At 48.1% G+C, this 15125-nt stretch overlaps 1 protein-coding gene across 16 annotated transcripts in view; it reads left to right on the top strand.

Annotated features, from left to right (window-relative positions):
- The window catches only part of KLC1 (kinesin light chain 1), a 59954-nt gene that overhangs the window by 14026 nt on the left and 30803 nt on the right, over positions 1-15125 (top strand). For 15 of the 16 annotated variants that reach the window (XR_010746181.1, XM_066342492.1, XM_066342487.1 and 12 more), the window contains exons 2-7: positions 5356-5617; positions 7646-7876; positions 11623-11701; positions 12179-12404; positions 13928-14015; positions 14550-14651. Coding sequence is in view for 15 of the 16 variants with exons in the window: in XM_066342492.1 (XP_066198589.1) it covers positions 5357-5617; positions 7646-7876; positions 11623-11701; positions 12179-12404; positions 13928-14015; positions 14550-14651 (987 nt within the window). In the remaining variant the exon portion in view is untranslated. Of the gene's footprint in view, positions 1-3806; positions 3924-5355; positions 5618-7645; positions 7877-11622; positions 11702-12178; positions 12405-13927; positions 14016-14549; positions 14652-15125 lie in introns of all 16 variants that reach the window. The other variant, XM_066342479.1, reaches the window with a different exon arrangement.

Raw genomic sequence — 15125 nt, 5'->3', positions numbered from 1 at the left:
TCCCCTCATATATATAGTCCCGCTAATAGATAGATACTGGAGCTTTCATCAAGATTGTGGGTTCAAATCAATTTGGCAAATACTCTCTCTATATAGAGACTGGACAAAATCAATTTTAGAAAATGTTGGGTACTTGTATAACATCATAAGTCCTTAGAGCATTTCTACTGTCGGATTGAGAAGTTTGCTTTCTAGGTAAGGATTCTGATAAATACTAGAGTTCTCCTTGAGGTTGTGGGTTCAAATCCCATGGTCAGCTGGGTGCAGGGGCCTTGGTTCTGTCTGTTTTGATGGTGTATATAGAGATTTGAGCTCTTTAAGAAGATGACCCTTCAGACCTGACCAGGCGGTGGTGCAATGGATAGAGCGTCGGACTGGGATGCTGAAGACCCAGGTTCGAGACCCCGAGGTCGCCAGCTTGAGCGCGGGCTCATCTGGTTTGAGCAAAAAGCCCACCAGCTTGAGCCCAAGGTTGCTGGCTCCAGCAAGGGGTTACTCGGTCTGCTGGAGGCCCACGGTCAAGGCACATATGAGAAAGCAATCAATGAACAACTAAGGTGTTGCAACACGCAATGAAAAACTAATGATTGATGCTTCTCATCTCTCTCCGTCCCTGCCTACTATCCCTCTCTCTGACTCACTCTCTGTCTCTGTAAAAAACAAATAAATAAATAAGTAAAAATTAAAAGAAAAAAAAAAAAGAAGATGACCCTTCCGGAGGCCATATACAATATAGATAACATTGTGATGTGTTGTGATGCATTGTATATCACCCTCTGTGGGGGCCTCTTTTAAAAAGAAAAAGGTCAAATATCTATATACACCATTAGGATAGACATAACCAGCTGAGGCTGAGGCTTCATCTAGTGGTGGCAACATTTACCTCCAGTCCTGACCAGGATTAGAAATCGGGACCATGGGGAGGAGTAGCAGCTTCAACTACTGGGCGTGGCCACACAATGACAAGTGCGCAGCAGCCCGAGCGGGGACCTTCCTGGGTGTGGATGAGAGGCGGCCTACTATTGGTTCATCGCTAGTGGTCGGGATGAATCCTAGAAGGTTATTGGTCAGTGAGCGTTCCCCGTGCCTCCACTCTTCCTGTCGCTGATAGCTGGAGGGATTGTGAGAGGAATGTTTATGTTCGGATGGAGGTGGCTGGTGGCAGGCTGGATAAATAGCCTCCACGGGCTGTAGTTTGGGAACCCATGTTTAATTTCCCCATGGCACACCTGACCATGTCTCAGGGCACACTAGTGTGCCGCGGCACACTGGTTGAAAAACACTGCTGTAGAGGTATGAAACTGACCATCTTTTCAAATTAGACGGGATTTACTCTGATGTAGAGGTAACTTTTTTCCTGTGGTTGTTTCAGTAACAAAATTGCTGTCTTTTCTCATTAGGTCTAGAGACTCCCTTTCCCATCTGGGTTTAATATTGCTGGAAAAGACTGGGAAGTTGCTGCTGGGTGTTTAGCTTTCTCAGGAGAGACAAGGATCCTTACACTGGCCAAGGCCTGCGGGTCAGTGCAGTGTATCTCTTATCTCTGTGGATTGTTCTGTGGCATCACCTGAAGCCTTCTGCCCTTCCCTGGCCACAGCCTGCCCCTTCCATCCCCACCCCCAGGCTTTTGCCATCAGAATGCAGGTGTCCTGTGACCACTCCCCTCTCCTGCTCTCATCTTGTCACTGTATCATCTTACCACCACTCAGCCTGATGCAGCTACTCACAAGCAGTGTGCATTCTCCAGCCCTCCCTTGTCCCCCCTGCTGGCATTCCCTCTGCAGTGGGAGTGCCTTCTGTGCCCCCCTCCTCCACTGCAGAGGTGCTGTCCCTGTGCGGTCAGCTCCTGGTGCATGAGCTGTGTCAGCTTGCCTTCTGCTGGCCGGCAGTACCTGAGGCTGAGACCTGGTTAGAGTGCAGCTAGTAGGCCCTGTGGTTTGGGGAAGAAGAGAATAAAGGTTGTGTCATTTGGAAAGTGTACGTAAGTATATACTTCACTGCCAGAGGTGGAGAAGAACACCTTCAGGTTCATTTTCTCCGTCCTCTGGGGACCCCAGCTCTGAGGTCCCTCCTCTTTACTCTGGGAACGATGGACAGTGCTCAGACCGGGACTCGGGTGTTCAGTCCTGTGCATTGGACGCAGAGTCCTTCCGTCAGTGCATGTGCACTGAGCAATGACTGAGTGACAGTCTGAGAGTGTCCTGAGGAACAGGACAGAGGGAGGCTCTGCTCTCTGGGAGCTGGCCTTGGATGAGAACCATGAACTCAGTAAGGGCATTGCAGATAGTCTTGCCTTCTAAGTAGAGCTTATGTCCAAGGGGGTCTGAGACTGTGGGTGCGACCATATGGCTCCGGTAGCGAGCGCTCTCAGGGAAGTCACCCGTCACTGCTGAACAGGCCTTCTTTCCCACTTAATTCTGGCAGTTAAAACATACACAGAACCAGAGGAGGCGATAAAAGAGCTATTGCTCAGGCTCAGCAGTCATCACCATTTATTTTTTTATTTTTTTTTACAGAGACAGAGAGAATCAGAGAGAGAGAGAGACAGGGACAGACAGACGGGAACGGAGAGAGATGAGAAGCATCAATCATCAGTTTTTTGTTGTGACACCTTAGTTGTTCATTGATTACTTTCTCATATGTGCCTTGACCGTGGGCATTCAGCAGACCCAGTAACCCCTTGCTCGAGCCAGCGACCTTGGATCCAAGCTGGTGAGCTTTTGCTCAAACCAGATGAGCCCGCGCTCAAGCTGGCGACCTCAGAGCCTGCGCTCAAGCTGGTGACCTCGGGGTCTTGAACCTGGGTCTTCCGCATCCCAGTCCGACGCTCTATCCACTGCGCCACCGCCTGGTCAGGCAGTCATCACCATTTAAAAACTTTTTTTTTTAATAGAGACAAAGAGAGAGTCAGAGAGAGGGACAGATAGGGACAGACAGACAGGAACGGAGAGAGATGAGAAGCATCAATCATCAGTTTTTCGTTGCGATACCTTAGTTCAGGGGTCCCCAAACTACGGCCCGCGGGCCACACGCGGCCCCCTGAGGCCATTTATCCGGCCCCCGCCGCACTTCTGGAAGGGCACCTCTTTCATTGGTGGTCAGTGAGAGGAGCATAGTTCCCATTGAAATATTGGTCAGTTTGTTGATTTAAATTTACTTGTTCTTTATTTTAAATATTGTATTTGTTCCCGTTTTGTTTTTTTACTTTAAAATAAGATATGTGCAGTGTGCATAGGAATTTGTTCATAGTTTTTTTTATAGTCCGGCCCTCCAACGGTCTGAGGGACAGTGAACTGGCCCCCTGTGTAAAAAGTTTGGGGACCCCTGCCTTAGTTGTTCATTGATTGCTTTCTCATATGTGCCTTGACTGTGGGCCTTCAGCAGACCGAGTAATCCCTTGCTCTAGCTAGTGACCTTGGGTCCAAGCTGGTGAGCTTTGCTCAAGCCAGATGAGCCTGCGCTCAAGCTGGTGACCTCGGGGTCTCAAACCTGGGTCTTCCGCATCCTAGTCCGACACTCTATCCACTGTGCCACTGCCTGGTCAGGCAAAAAGCATTTTTTTCTTTTAACTTAAAAAAAAATGTTTGTTTTCCCCATTGATTGATTGAGAGAGGGAGGGAAGGGGAGAAGAATGAACTCATTGTTCCACTTAGTTCCATTTAGTTATGCACTCATTGGTTGATTCTCATATGTGCCCCTACTGGGGACCGAACCAATGACCTTGGTGTGCCAGGATGCCGTTTATGGTTAGGGCTCAACACCATTTTAATTAATTTTTTTAAAGATTTTTATTTATTCATTTTTAGAGAGAGGGGAGAGAAAGAGAAGGGGGAGGAGCAGGAAGCATTAACTGGGCAAGCCCGGGTTCTGAACTGGCGACCTCAGCGTTCCAGGTCGACGTTTTATCCACTGCGCCACCACAGGTCAGGCTCAACACCATTTTGCTGACACTATTTTATATGCCCTTTCCCTTCCCTTTCCCCTCTCACTGTTGAATTTCAGATCTGTGCCAAAAGTTCTGCATTCATCCTCAGCTGGTCCACCCCAGGGGGCACGCTTCACCATTTTGCTGACACTATTTTATATGCCCTTTCCCTTCCCTTTCCCCTCTCACTGTTGAATTTCAGATCTGTGCCAAAAGTTCTGCATTCATCCTCAGCTGGTCCACCCCAGGGGGCACGCTTGACCTGGTCCTCCTGAGTTTTTACAGTACGGGTCATGTGCTCATGTTACTACCCATGTTTCAGATGCTCTGGTCCTTCTGCACCTCTGACTGCTCTCATGTTCCTCTGCTGACTTCCTTTCTTCCAGCTCTGACTGCTTCTCAGGGCATTGTCTGATAAACATGTTACCAAGAATTTATTGTCTCTCCTGCAATTCAGGCAGGAAAAGCAAATCTTGGAAACATTCAGAGAAAATATTGTTCGCTGAGGCTGTGTGTTTTGGAAATGCTATTTGGCTATTTTGTTGCGCTTAATCTTTGGCATTAATTTCAATTGCTGTCATTCTTTTCATAAAAAAATTCAGGCATAAGCCAGAAAAGTAATTAAATTGGTCTGCAAAGGAAAAACATAAACAGTATAGATTATAGGTAATAAATCAAATATGCATATTTATTATTTACCTACAAAAATGTTTATTTAGGCCCTAGCTGGTTAGCTCAGTCGGTTAGAGAGTCATCCTGCAACACCAAGGTTGCAGGTTCCATCCCTGGTCAGGACACATATGGGAATTCACCAATGAACGCACAGCTAAGTGAAACAACAAATAAATGCCTCTTCCTACCTCCCTCCATCCCCCAGCCCCTCCCTTTCACTCTCCCTCTCTTCTTACCTCCCATTCCCTCCGTTTACCTCCGTTTCCTCTCCCCCTCTCCTTCCCACTCTAAATCAATGAAAAAAGGTTAATTTAAAAAGTCTTCGCATACTTCCTTATTAAAGATGTAACATAGCCTAACCAGGCGGTGGCGCAGTGCATAGAGCATCGGACTGGGATGCGGAGGACCCAGGTTCGAGACCCCAAGGTCACCAGCTTGAGCGCGGGCTCATCTGGTTTGAGCAAAGCTCACCAGCTTGGTCCCAAGGTCGCTGGCTTGAGCAAGGGGTTACTCGGTCTGCTATAGCTCCACAGTCAAGGCACATAAGAGAAAGCAATCAATGAACTACTAAGGTGTCACAACGAAAAACTAATGATTGATGCTTCTCATTTCTCTCTGTTTCTGTCTGGTCTGCCCCTATCTATTCCTCTCTCTGACTCTCTCTCTGTCTCTGTTAAAAAAAAAAAAAAAAAAAAAAAAAAAGGTAACATAAATTAAACCTGTAATGAGATGTCTGATTTTTGTCTTTTGTATTCCAGAATGTATGACAACATGTCCACAATGGTGTACGTAAAGGAAGACAGACTGGAGAAGCTTACCCAGGATGAAATTATTTCTAAGACAAAGCAAGTAATCCAGGGGCTGGAGGCTCTGAAGAATGAGCACAACTCCATTTTACAGAGTTTACTGGAGACGCTGAAGTGTCTGAAGAAGGATGATGAAAGTAACCTGGTGGAGGAGAAATCAAACATGATCCGGAAGTCCCTGGAGATGCTGGAACTCGGCCTGAGTGAGGCACAGGTATAAGTGAGAGCGTCTCAGACGTGAGCATGAGCTTGACCGTATGGAACAATGGAGACTTTGTTTGAATATGCAGATAGTTATAGAGTAACAGAGGTCTGCTGGTGCATGGGTTATGTATGTTATGTCGGTGATGGTGGATTGGGCATGTCTAAATTTTAAGAAGCAGAGCCAACGTGTTTTCTTTAGGATTTGGCTGCAAACATCAGAAAACAAAAACGGGCTTCAATATCATAGACATAAACCATGTAAAACAAGGAGCAGCATGGACTGTCCCAGTCAGGGTCTGTGGTTGCACGGTCATCAGGGACACCCAGCCCCTGCCACCTCTCTGCCCCCTCAGGCAGCCTGTGCCCTGGACTGAGAGCTCCAGCTGCAGCCACATGGCCCGTTCCAGGACAGGGAAGGGACAGGAAGGGTGTGCCTCCTCCCTTGACTTCCTTGGACTTGTGTGTAGCACTCTGCTTACACTTCGTTGGGCAGAACTTGGTTCCATGGTCATGCCTCGTGTGAGGGACACTGGGAAATGTTGTCTTGCCCACTAAAGTGCCAGGTTTGCAGCCTTGGGAAGCTGGGGGAGTGGAATGGTCTCTGCAGCACCCAGACAAGGTTGCTGTGTAGCTTTGACTGGACGTTGTTTCTGCCATGCTAACAGATAAAACAACTTGGAAACACTCGGTGTCTCCTCGCCCCATAACTTTTGGCTCTGCCAGTGTATTTTAGGTAAAATTAAATGCACTAAAAATTGGCTTCTTCCTTAGCTTTCTATTTGTTAATGAGTGAATGAAGCTTTTACAAAGAAAATCATTCCATATCAAGGTGTCTGTACACTCATTTTACTTTTTATTTTATTTGAGAGAGAGACAGATACAGGAAGGGCTCTCAACTCACAGTTGCAGCACTTTAGTTGTTCATTGATGGCTTCTCATACATGCTGTGATGGCGGTGGTGAGGCTCCAGCTGAGCTAGTGACCCTTTGCTCAAGCCAGCAACCTTGGGCTCAGGCCAGCGACCATGGGATCATGTCAATGATTCCATGCTCAAGCTGGCGACCCTGTGCTCAAGCTGGATGATTCCACGCTCAAGCCGGCAACCTTGGGGTTTCAAACTTGAGACCTCAGTATCCCAGGTCAACATTCTATCTGCTGTGCCACCACTAATTAGGCTGTGCCTTCATATTAGAGTTCTTCATCCTAACCCTGTTATAGACTCCAATGAAAGAACTTTAATTTTGTTTAGTTATTGTGACTTTTATTTTGCAAGTTCTGTTATTGAAAAGCTATATGAATGTGAACTTCCTTAGCTGGGCAGATATTAGGGTTAATAAAGGAAGAAAAAGCCCCCCTGCTGGGGTTTCAGGTCTTAACCTTTGGAGGATAAAGGAGGAGGACAGGGCAGGTGTGAGAGCTGAAGAGAACAGACTGAGACCAGCCTTCCCTGTCCTTTCTGCTCAGAGGCGGCCAGGACCGTGCAGCAGGTTTGTCTCTGCAGCTGCACAGTGCCCTGTAGGCAGAGTCCCGGGGCAGCTGCCGCCTTTAGGATGCAGACCTATGCTGAGTGCATTGGAGTCTTCTGAGCCTTGATGTTACTGCAAAGATTTTGTCCCTTTCCTTGGACATTGAAGATCTGCCTGCCCTTTCTTCCCCCGACTCCGTCCCCAGCCCTTCACAGAGTGACCTGCACTCTGCACATTTGCATGCTATGCCCATGCTGTCTCGTGGGTGAGGGCCTGCAAGAAATTGTATTAGAGCTGTCTAGATAGAAAGTAAAAAGCACAGTTTTATCAGAGGAGTAGCTGTGCATCCATTGCTAGTCCATTTGAGATGCTCTCACACAGGGAATAATGTCTGGTTTTTGTAGCTGTTCTGGGCATGTGGTATTCTTTATCGTGTCCTGCGTGTGGCCTGTGACTGAGGGTAGAAATATAAATAAATGGCAAGGTGCGCTTCCACGCGCTTTGGAGAATGTGTCTCAGGTGTGAGCACAGGCATGGTGACAGGCTGCTGCAGTGCCGTGCCGTCTCTGCAGGTCATGATGGCGTTGTCCAACCACCTGAACGCCGTGGAGTCGGAGAAGCAGAAGCTACGCGCACAGGTCCGCCGTCTGTGCCAGGAGAACCAGTGGCTGCGTGATGAGCTGGCCAACACGCAGCAGAAGCTGCAGAAGAGTGAGCAGTCTGTGGCCCAGCTGGAGGAAGAGAAGAAACATCTGGAGTTCATGAATCAGCTAAAAAAATACGATGACGACATTTCTCCATCTGTGAGTGGTTCTGTAGGAGTGCGTGTTGACAGTCCCGGAGGATGTCGGGGTGGTTTCAGCACAGCTGCCAGGGCCTCCTCTCCCCTCTAGTGATGGCACTTAGCAAGATCAAGGGTTGTGGTCCCGGAACTGAGTCTCTGGGCAAGTCATAGAACTTATCTTTGCTGTATTATTTTCATGTGTGTGTCTTAGAACAACGGTCAGGAAATGTAAAAAGTACTTTATAAATATGAGGTCCACTGCAGAGAGGCACTGCCTTCCATGAGGTCTGCCCCAGCTGGCGGTCTGAGCGTCCTGACCCATTGCAGCCTGACGTCCTTGCCATCATGCTCTGGACCTCTTTTCTTCCGGACCTGGTCAGTTCCCTGGAGTCCAGTCCCCTGGAGTCCAGTCAGGACACACCATGTAGTGGATGGTGCTGTGGACCTTGACTTTCTGTGCAGCGCTCCCTGCCCAGGACACTGCCTGGGTCTCCTCCCTCCCTGGTGGTTTCTCCCGCCCGGGACACTGCCTGGGTCTCCTCCCTTCCTTGTGGTTTCTCCCGCCCGGGACACTGCCTGGGTCTCCTCCCTCCCTGGTGGTTTCTCCCGCCCGGGACACTGCCTGGGTCTCCTCCCTCCCTGGTGGTTTCTCCCGCCCGGGACACTGCCTGGGTCCCCTGCCTCCCTGGTGGTTTCTCCCGCCCGGGACACTGCCTGGGCCCCCTGCCTCCCTCGCGACCCCTCCCACCAGAGTACCTGGTGGGTCCAGAAATGTTATGGTTCCCCAAGGATCTTGGTTTTCCCCTTTTCTGTTGGCTGTCTTTGAATGTTCATGCCAGTCTTAATTATTTTTCATTCACTATTTATTTCTGACTCAGTTAACTAAAAAAGAATAACCTTTTAAATTTTACATTCACAGAAACGTTAACAAGATAGTAAAGAGAATTCCCTTATACCCTCTACCCAGTTTTCTGTAATGTTGCAGCTTACATTTCCATAGTAGTTATACATATCTTAGTGAAGTCAGCCACTATAACAGAATACTCTGGTCTGTGTTGTTTAAAAACACAAACATTTATTTCTCATGGGTTTGGAGGCTAGAAGTCTGAGATTCAGTCCACAGCAGTGCAATTGTGACAACTATGGAAGTCCCCTTGCTGCAGGGTCAGTTACTTCATGACCGGCTTCATTTGGGTGTCACCAGTGTTCCTTTTCTGCCCTGGGATCAAGTCCTGAATTCTACGTTGCATGTTGAGCTCACATTTTTTAAATGCCTACATGTGCTTGGCGTGTTCAGTACGTAGTCTATAGCAAGCGAGCTCCACATTTGTGTCTTCAGTCTGAACCTCATCTAAGCAAACCTGTACTGCCCTGGGCCTCAGCTTGAGCTGCCATGACCGGTGGCTTCACCAGCAGACACTTACAGTGCGAGAGGTAATGCTGAGATCAGGGCGCCGGCATGGTTGGTTCCTGGTGAGGGTTCTCTCCTTGGCCTACAGCAGGGGTCTCAAACTTGCGGCCCGCCGAACAATGTTGTACTGATTTTTTTTTGTTTTCAACTGCAGTGAGAAAAGTGTTGCGTAACAGTTGCCTTTTGTAGACCTAGTGCGGCCCGCCGAAGGGTTGTGATCTTGCTCTGCGGCCCACATGCTGAGTTGAGTTTGAGACCCCTGGCCTACAGACTGCTGCTTCCTGGCTGGCTGCTCACGTGGCGGGGGTGGGGGACCGGAGGGACACTTTGGTGTCTTTTTTTTTTTTAAAGATTTTATTTATTCATTATAGAGAGGGAAGAGAGAGAGAAAAGGGGGGAGGAGCAGGAAGCATCAATTCCCATATGTGCCTTGACCAGGCAAGCCCAGGGTTTTGAACCGGCAACCTCAGCGTTTCCAAGTTGACGCTTTATCCACTGCACCACCACAGGTCAGGCTGGTGTCTTTTTTATTCCAGTTTGGTGGTGAGAGCTGGGCGTCTGTGCATCTGCCTACTCCGCTGCCATCTTCTAGATCCTTCACTTTGGTGTCTTTTTAAAAAATTTGTTCTTATATAGTTTTCTTTCTTTTTTTAAATTACTTTTTTTTTAAACACTTTTAAAGATTTTATTCATTTTTGAGAGCAGAGAGAAAGAGAGAAATGTGGGGGAGGAACAGAAAGCATCAGCTCCCATACATGCCTTGACCAGGCAAGCTTGGGGTTTTGAATAGGTGACTTCAGCGTTCCAGGTTGACTCTTTATCCACTGCGCCACCACAGGTCAGGCTCTGGTGTCTCTTATTAGGGTACTAATTCCAACATGAGAGCCTCACCCTCACGACCTCACCTAAACCTAATCCCCTCCAAAGACCCTGTCTTTAAATACCTCACTCTGGGGGGTAGGGATTCAACATCATATTTGGGGGGAAGTGACACAGCCTATAGCACCCTGATTTGTTAGGCTTATTGTATTTCTCTCTTGCATCTCTGTGTCAGGAGCAGCTAAATTACTTTTGCTTTAAAAGACGTACTGCTATAGGGTGCTGTGGGACTGGTAGTAATGGAGGGGTGGATGCCAGCGGTTCACCTGGGTCCTGTCTAGCGGAGGAAGGCTGGGTTTGTAGAATCAGACCTGGTGCTTTTCATGTTGAATACATATCTAGCTTGGAGAAGAGGCACAGTAAGAACTCTGCATCCCCTTTTGGGGTGCGTGTGTGAGTGAGGGGTTGTTCGGAGCCGTCGTTGTACAGGGAACACTCGTGCCATACTCCCCTGATGCTGCTGGGTGCATTCTCCTAGCACGGGCACATTTCTCTCGTGGAGTCCAGGGCCAGGGTCAAATTCAGGAAACGTGACTCAGGCACAGAACCAAGTTTCTTTATGAGTACATTGGGATTGTGCACCCCAGACAGGACTGTTAGGGAAGTGACATTGTGTACTTGTCAGGTGACCTCTTCTAGGGGCAGACAGCTGTGCCCAGGCAGAGCTGTTCTCACCTGGTCACACTCTTGTCTGTCCCCCTGGGTGTGGTCACTGCTTTAACCTGCACTTGTCACTGAGTCACAGACTTAAGCTGGAAGGTGTCATAGCACTCAGGGGCGAGGGACGGGCTGTGGTGGAGGTGGAGTGGTCTAGCCCCCCAGGCCTGCGCTGTGTAGGGATGTGCCATTTTCATGTTTTTACATACTTGGTTTTCAAGTAAAATTTATTTCAAGTGAGGGTTTTTCTGCTCTGTTTGAACTTCCACAAAACTCAGGCAAAGGCTCTGATGCATAGAGATGCCGTCCTGGTCTGTGCTGCCAGCTCTGGCCTGCATTTCATGTTTTAAGTTCTAGTTGAGCAAGCTTTTTGTGACCCTGCTAAGTGGATGGATAAGTCAGATTGGGGATAATTTTGTACTTGATCTTAAAATGTTTGCCTTGGCCTAGCTTAGTTGGTTAGAGAGCATATTGTTCTGATACATCAAAGTTGTGGGTTCATCCCCAGTCAGGGCACATAAAAGAGTCAACCAATGAGTGCATAAATAAGTGGAACAACAAACTGATACTTCTCTCCCACCCTTCCTCTCTCTAAAATCAATCAGTATATAAAATTTAAAAGGAGAATTAATGAATGCATGAATACATGGAACAAGTTGATGTTTTTCTTTCTCTACATTCCCTTCTCTCTCTAAAATCAATAATAAGAAAGACCATCTTTTCTAAGATTTTGAATTAAAATGAAGTTTATATCAAAGGTTCACAGTACAGGATTTATAGCACTTGTAAGACTAAGATTGTTCTGGGTTGGTTTCTAGGAGGACAAAGACACTGATTCCACCAAAGAACCTCTGGATGACCTTTTCCCAAATGATGACGATGACCCCGGTCAAGGAAGTAAGTGGGGGCGGGACGGCGGTTAGATGTCCGAGTGCAGACAGCCTGGTGGTGGCTTGTGCTGTGTGTGGGTGGAGCTGCGGCGATTCGTGGGCATCATCACCCTCGCAGCCTGCTTCTCAGGGGACGTGCATGCTTGGGTTGCCGTGTGTCTCAGAGAATTTCAGGTAGTTGTTTGTCCAGTTGGGATGTGTTGTGTTAGACCAGCCCCTAGGGCAGGGCCCGGCCAACCAGTTCAGTTGTGGTCCCAGAGTGAAGATGGCAGGACTAGTTTTCCGGGTCTCCAGAGCAGTCTCACTGTGCGGGAGGAGGGGCCTTGTGTCACTGGCAGGGTCCTGGTGTTACCAGCCTGCCCAGACAGTGCTGGATAGGCTTCCGTGTGTGGGGCCACGTGCCGACCTGGACCAGAGCTGGGGCGGAAGCTGGCACTGTGGTGCCCGGGAGTGTCGGAGCCCTCTGAGGGGACTGTCTCTGTAGTCCAGCAGCAGCACAGCAGCGCCGCGGCGGCTGCCCAGCAGGGCGGCTACGAGATCCCAGCGAGACTGCGCACCCTGCACAACCTGGTCATCCAGTACGCCTCACAGGGGCGCTACGAGGTGGCCGTGCCCCTCTGCAAGCAGGCCCTGGAGGACCTGGAGAAGACTTCTGGTCACGACCACCCGGATGTGGCCACCATGCTCAACATCCTGGCCTTGGTGTACAGGCTAGTAGTTTCCATTCTATCCTCTGCCTTTAACCTGGAGACCATATTTTTAATGAACTTGCTCTTAAAATACATTTTTATAAACCTTGTATGAGATAACCTTTCTAACCTTCCTTTCACTTCTTGAACAGCCATGGGTTAAATTGAAAATAGTTAGCAAGCTGTGTGACAGGGGTAGAACGCCCAGTCCAGCCTTTCTGGAAGAGCCGTACGTGCCCTTCACTCCAGCCACACTTACTGATTTTACGGGGGTGAGGTGGGGGGTGAGAAGTGCTCATAGTTGGTTCATTGTAGTTCATTGCTTGCTTGTTGTATGTGCCTTGACCAGCAAGCCCAGGGTTTTGAATTGGCAACCTCAGCCTTGTAGGTCAATGCTCTACTGTGCCACCACAGACCAGGCCCATGTTTCTTTCAGAACAACCTTCCCACTATACCTGCCAGTGCCCTCCTCACCTTCCTAGGGCCTTGGATTAAGGCCTCTTTTCTTTTTTTCCTTTTTTCTTTTTTTTTTTTTTTTTACAGAGTCAGAGAGAGGGATAGATAGGGACAGACAGACAGGAACGGAGAGAGATGAGAAGCATCAATCATCAGTTTTTTGTTGCGACACCTTAGTTGTTCATTGATTGCTTTCTCATATGTGCCTTGACCATGAGCCTTTAGCAGATCAAGGAACCCCTTGCTCGAGCCAGCGACTTTGGGTCCAAGCTGGTGAGCTTTGCTTAAACCAGATGAGCCCGTGCTCAAGCTGGCAACCTTGGGGTCTCTGCATCCCATTCCATCCCAGTCCAACGCTCTATATCCACTGAGCCACCGCCTGGTCAGGCATTAAGGCCTCTTCTTTCTGAATCCGGATTTCACTTGCCGCTGTTGTGCTCTGACCCTGAGTCTCTGCCTCTCTTGGGGCACTAACGCATCAGGGTTAAGGAACTCTATTCTCTTCTCCCAAATGTTGATTCTTTGAAGTTGAGGACCATGTTGTCCTTGGGAGTCACTCTAGCCTGTTTGCTAATGTAGAATAGCTCTGGGGCATTGGAGCCCTTTGCTCCTGTCTGCTGAGCTCACCCGAGATAGAGCAGCTCAGGTGAGTAGGGACCTGAGGAGGGAGAAGTTATTAACAACAGGATTGATTTCCTGTGGCCATTTCAGTTGTGTGAATATCAGTTACCTGCTTCATTTTTCTTCACTGGTTTTGTTCCAGTTCAACAAATGTTTTTTGAGACCCAAGTATATATAAGAGTTCAGGCTGGTTCCTTTGAGGCCCTAAGGATGAATATATAATTCCTGTTCTCAAGGGAAATTCAGTTTCTATTTTTGCTAAATGGCCACGGAACAGAGGATGCTGTTCAGCAACATCACCTAGGAAGGTGAGGTTAACGTCTCTGAGCCTCAGTTTCTTTCCTCATACCACAGACAGGTGGTCACAGTATACCCGTCAGAGGGCCAAGGGAAGGGTTAAGGATTGTAGGGGATGTGACCCTGGTATTTCCAGGCAGACATAAAATACTCAATGTGTTTTATTTTAGAGATCAGAATAAATACAAGGATGCAGCTAATCTACTGAATGACGCCTTGGCCATCCGTGAAAAAACTTTGGGCAAAGATCATCCCGCGGTGTGTATAGCTGATTTTTTCATTCATTTTATGTTTTATTTTTCCTAATTTTTTTTTATCCAACTCATTTTAATATTAAACTCAACAGGGAAGGTTTAAGAGCTGGCTTTCCACTAAATGGCACAGGTAGGGGTCCACATTGCTCCCTAAGGTGACCAGCCTCCCAGCTGGTGACTGGCGCTGGCTTCTCCTGTCAGTGCGCATTCACTGTCCCCACCACGCAAATGGAGCACTAAATCAAACTGCATGTAATTCTGTAAATTTTTTTCTAAAGAATTGTCTTTTTATTAAAATCTGGTCAAATTTGCATACAGATCTGTTTGTTTGGCTTTATGGTTTCCATTGAAATTTATTTAAAAAAAACAATCAAGATTCTGTTGACGTTGATTTAATTCCAGTACCCTGCAGTGTTACACTGTGCTCTGTGCTCGGCTTGGTGAATTGCCCCCTTGCTGTGGATGGAGTACGCCGTGTCTGAGCAGCCCAGGGCACATCACTGTCGCACTCACCTCCTGGTGGTTCTCTGTGTTGCAGGTGGCAGCCACTCTGAACAACCTCGCGGTGCTTTATGGCAAGAGAGGGAAGTATAAGGAAGCGGAGCCGCTGTGTAAGAGAGCTCTGGAGATCCGAGAAAAGGTGGGCTCGCACTCTCGGGCACGGGCACCTCTTGGTGCTTTTAGAATGCTTCAGTTTTACGTTTTGAGAAATGACCACTCTGATATATCATCCCTGACCATTTGCTGAAAGTAACTTGTTCCATAAGGTGGACAGCCCACAAGGGACAGCAGATCAGCCATATGATCAGGTGTGCAGGAGCAGGTACTCAGTGGAGGCTGTGCACTGCCCTGCCGGCCTGCGGTGGCCTGGAGATGACTGCTGAGGAGGGAGTTTCTCAGGACTAGAGCATCATTTGACAGTGGGGCATGTGCCTACCTGTAAGAAAATAGTCACCAGATATGCTTACAAAGTTTTAGCTTTTTTTTTTTTTTTACAGAGACAGAGAGAGAGTCGGAGATCATTAGTTTTTGTTGCATATAGCGACACCTTAGTTGTTCATTGATTGCTTTCTCATATGTGCCTTGACCACGGGCCTTCAGCAGACTGAGTAAC

This window comes from Saccopteryx leptura, chromosome 6 (genome assembly GCF_036850995.1).
Source record: "Saccopteryx leptura isolate mSacLep1 chromosome 6, mSacLep1_pri_phased_curated, whole genome shotgun sequence".
Taxonomy (NCBI): Eukaryota; Metazoa; Chordata; class Mammalia; order Chiroptera; family Emballonuridae; genus Saccopteryx; species Saccopteryx leptura.
Note: the sequence above shows the minus strand (reverse complement) of the source record. Positions and strands in the feature narration are given on the sequence as shown.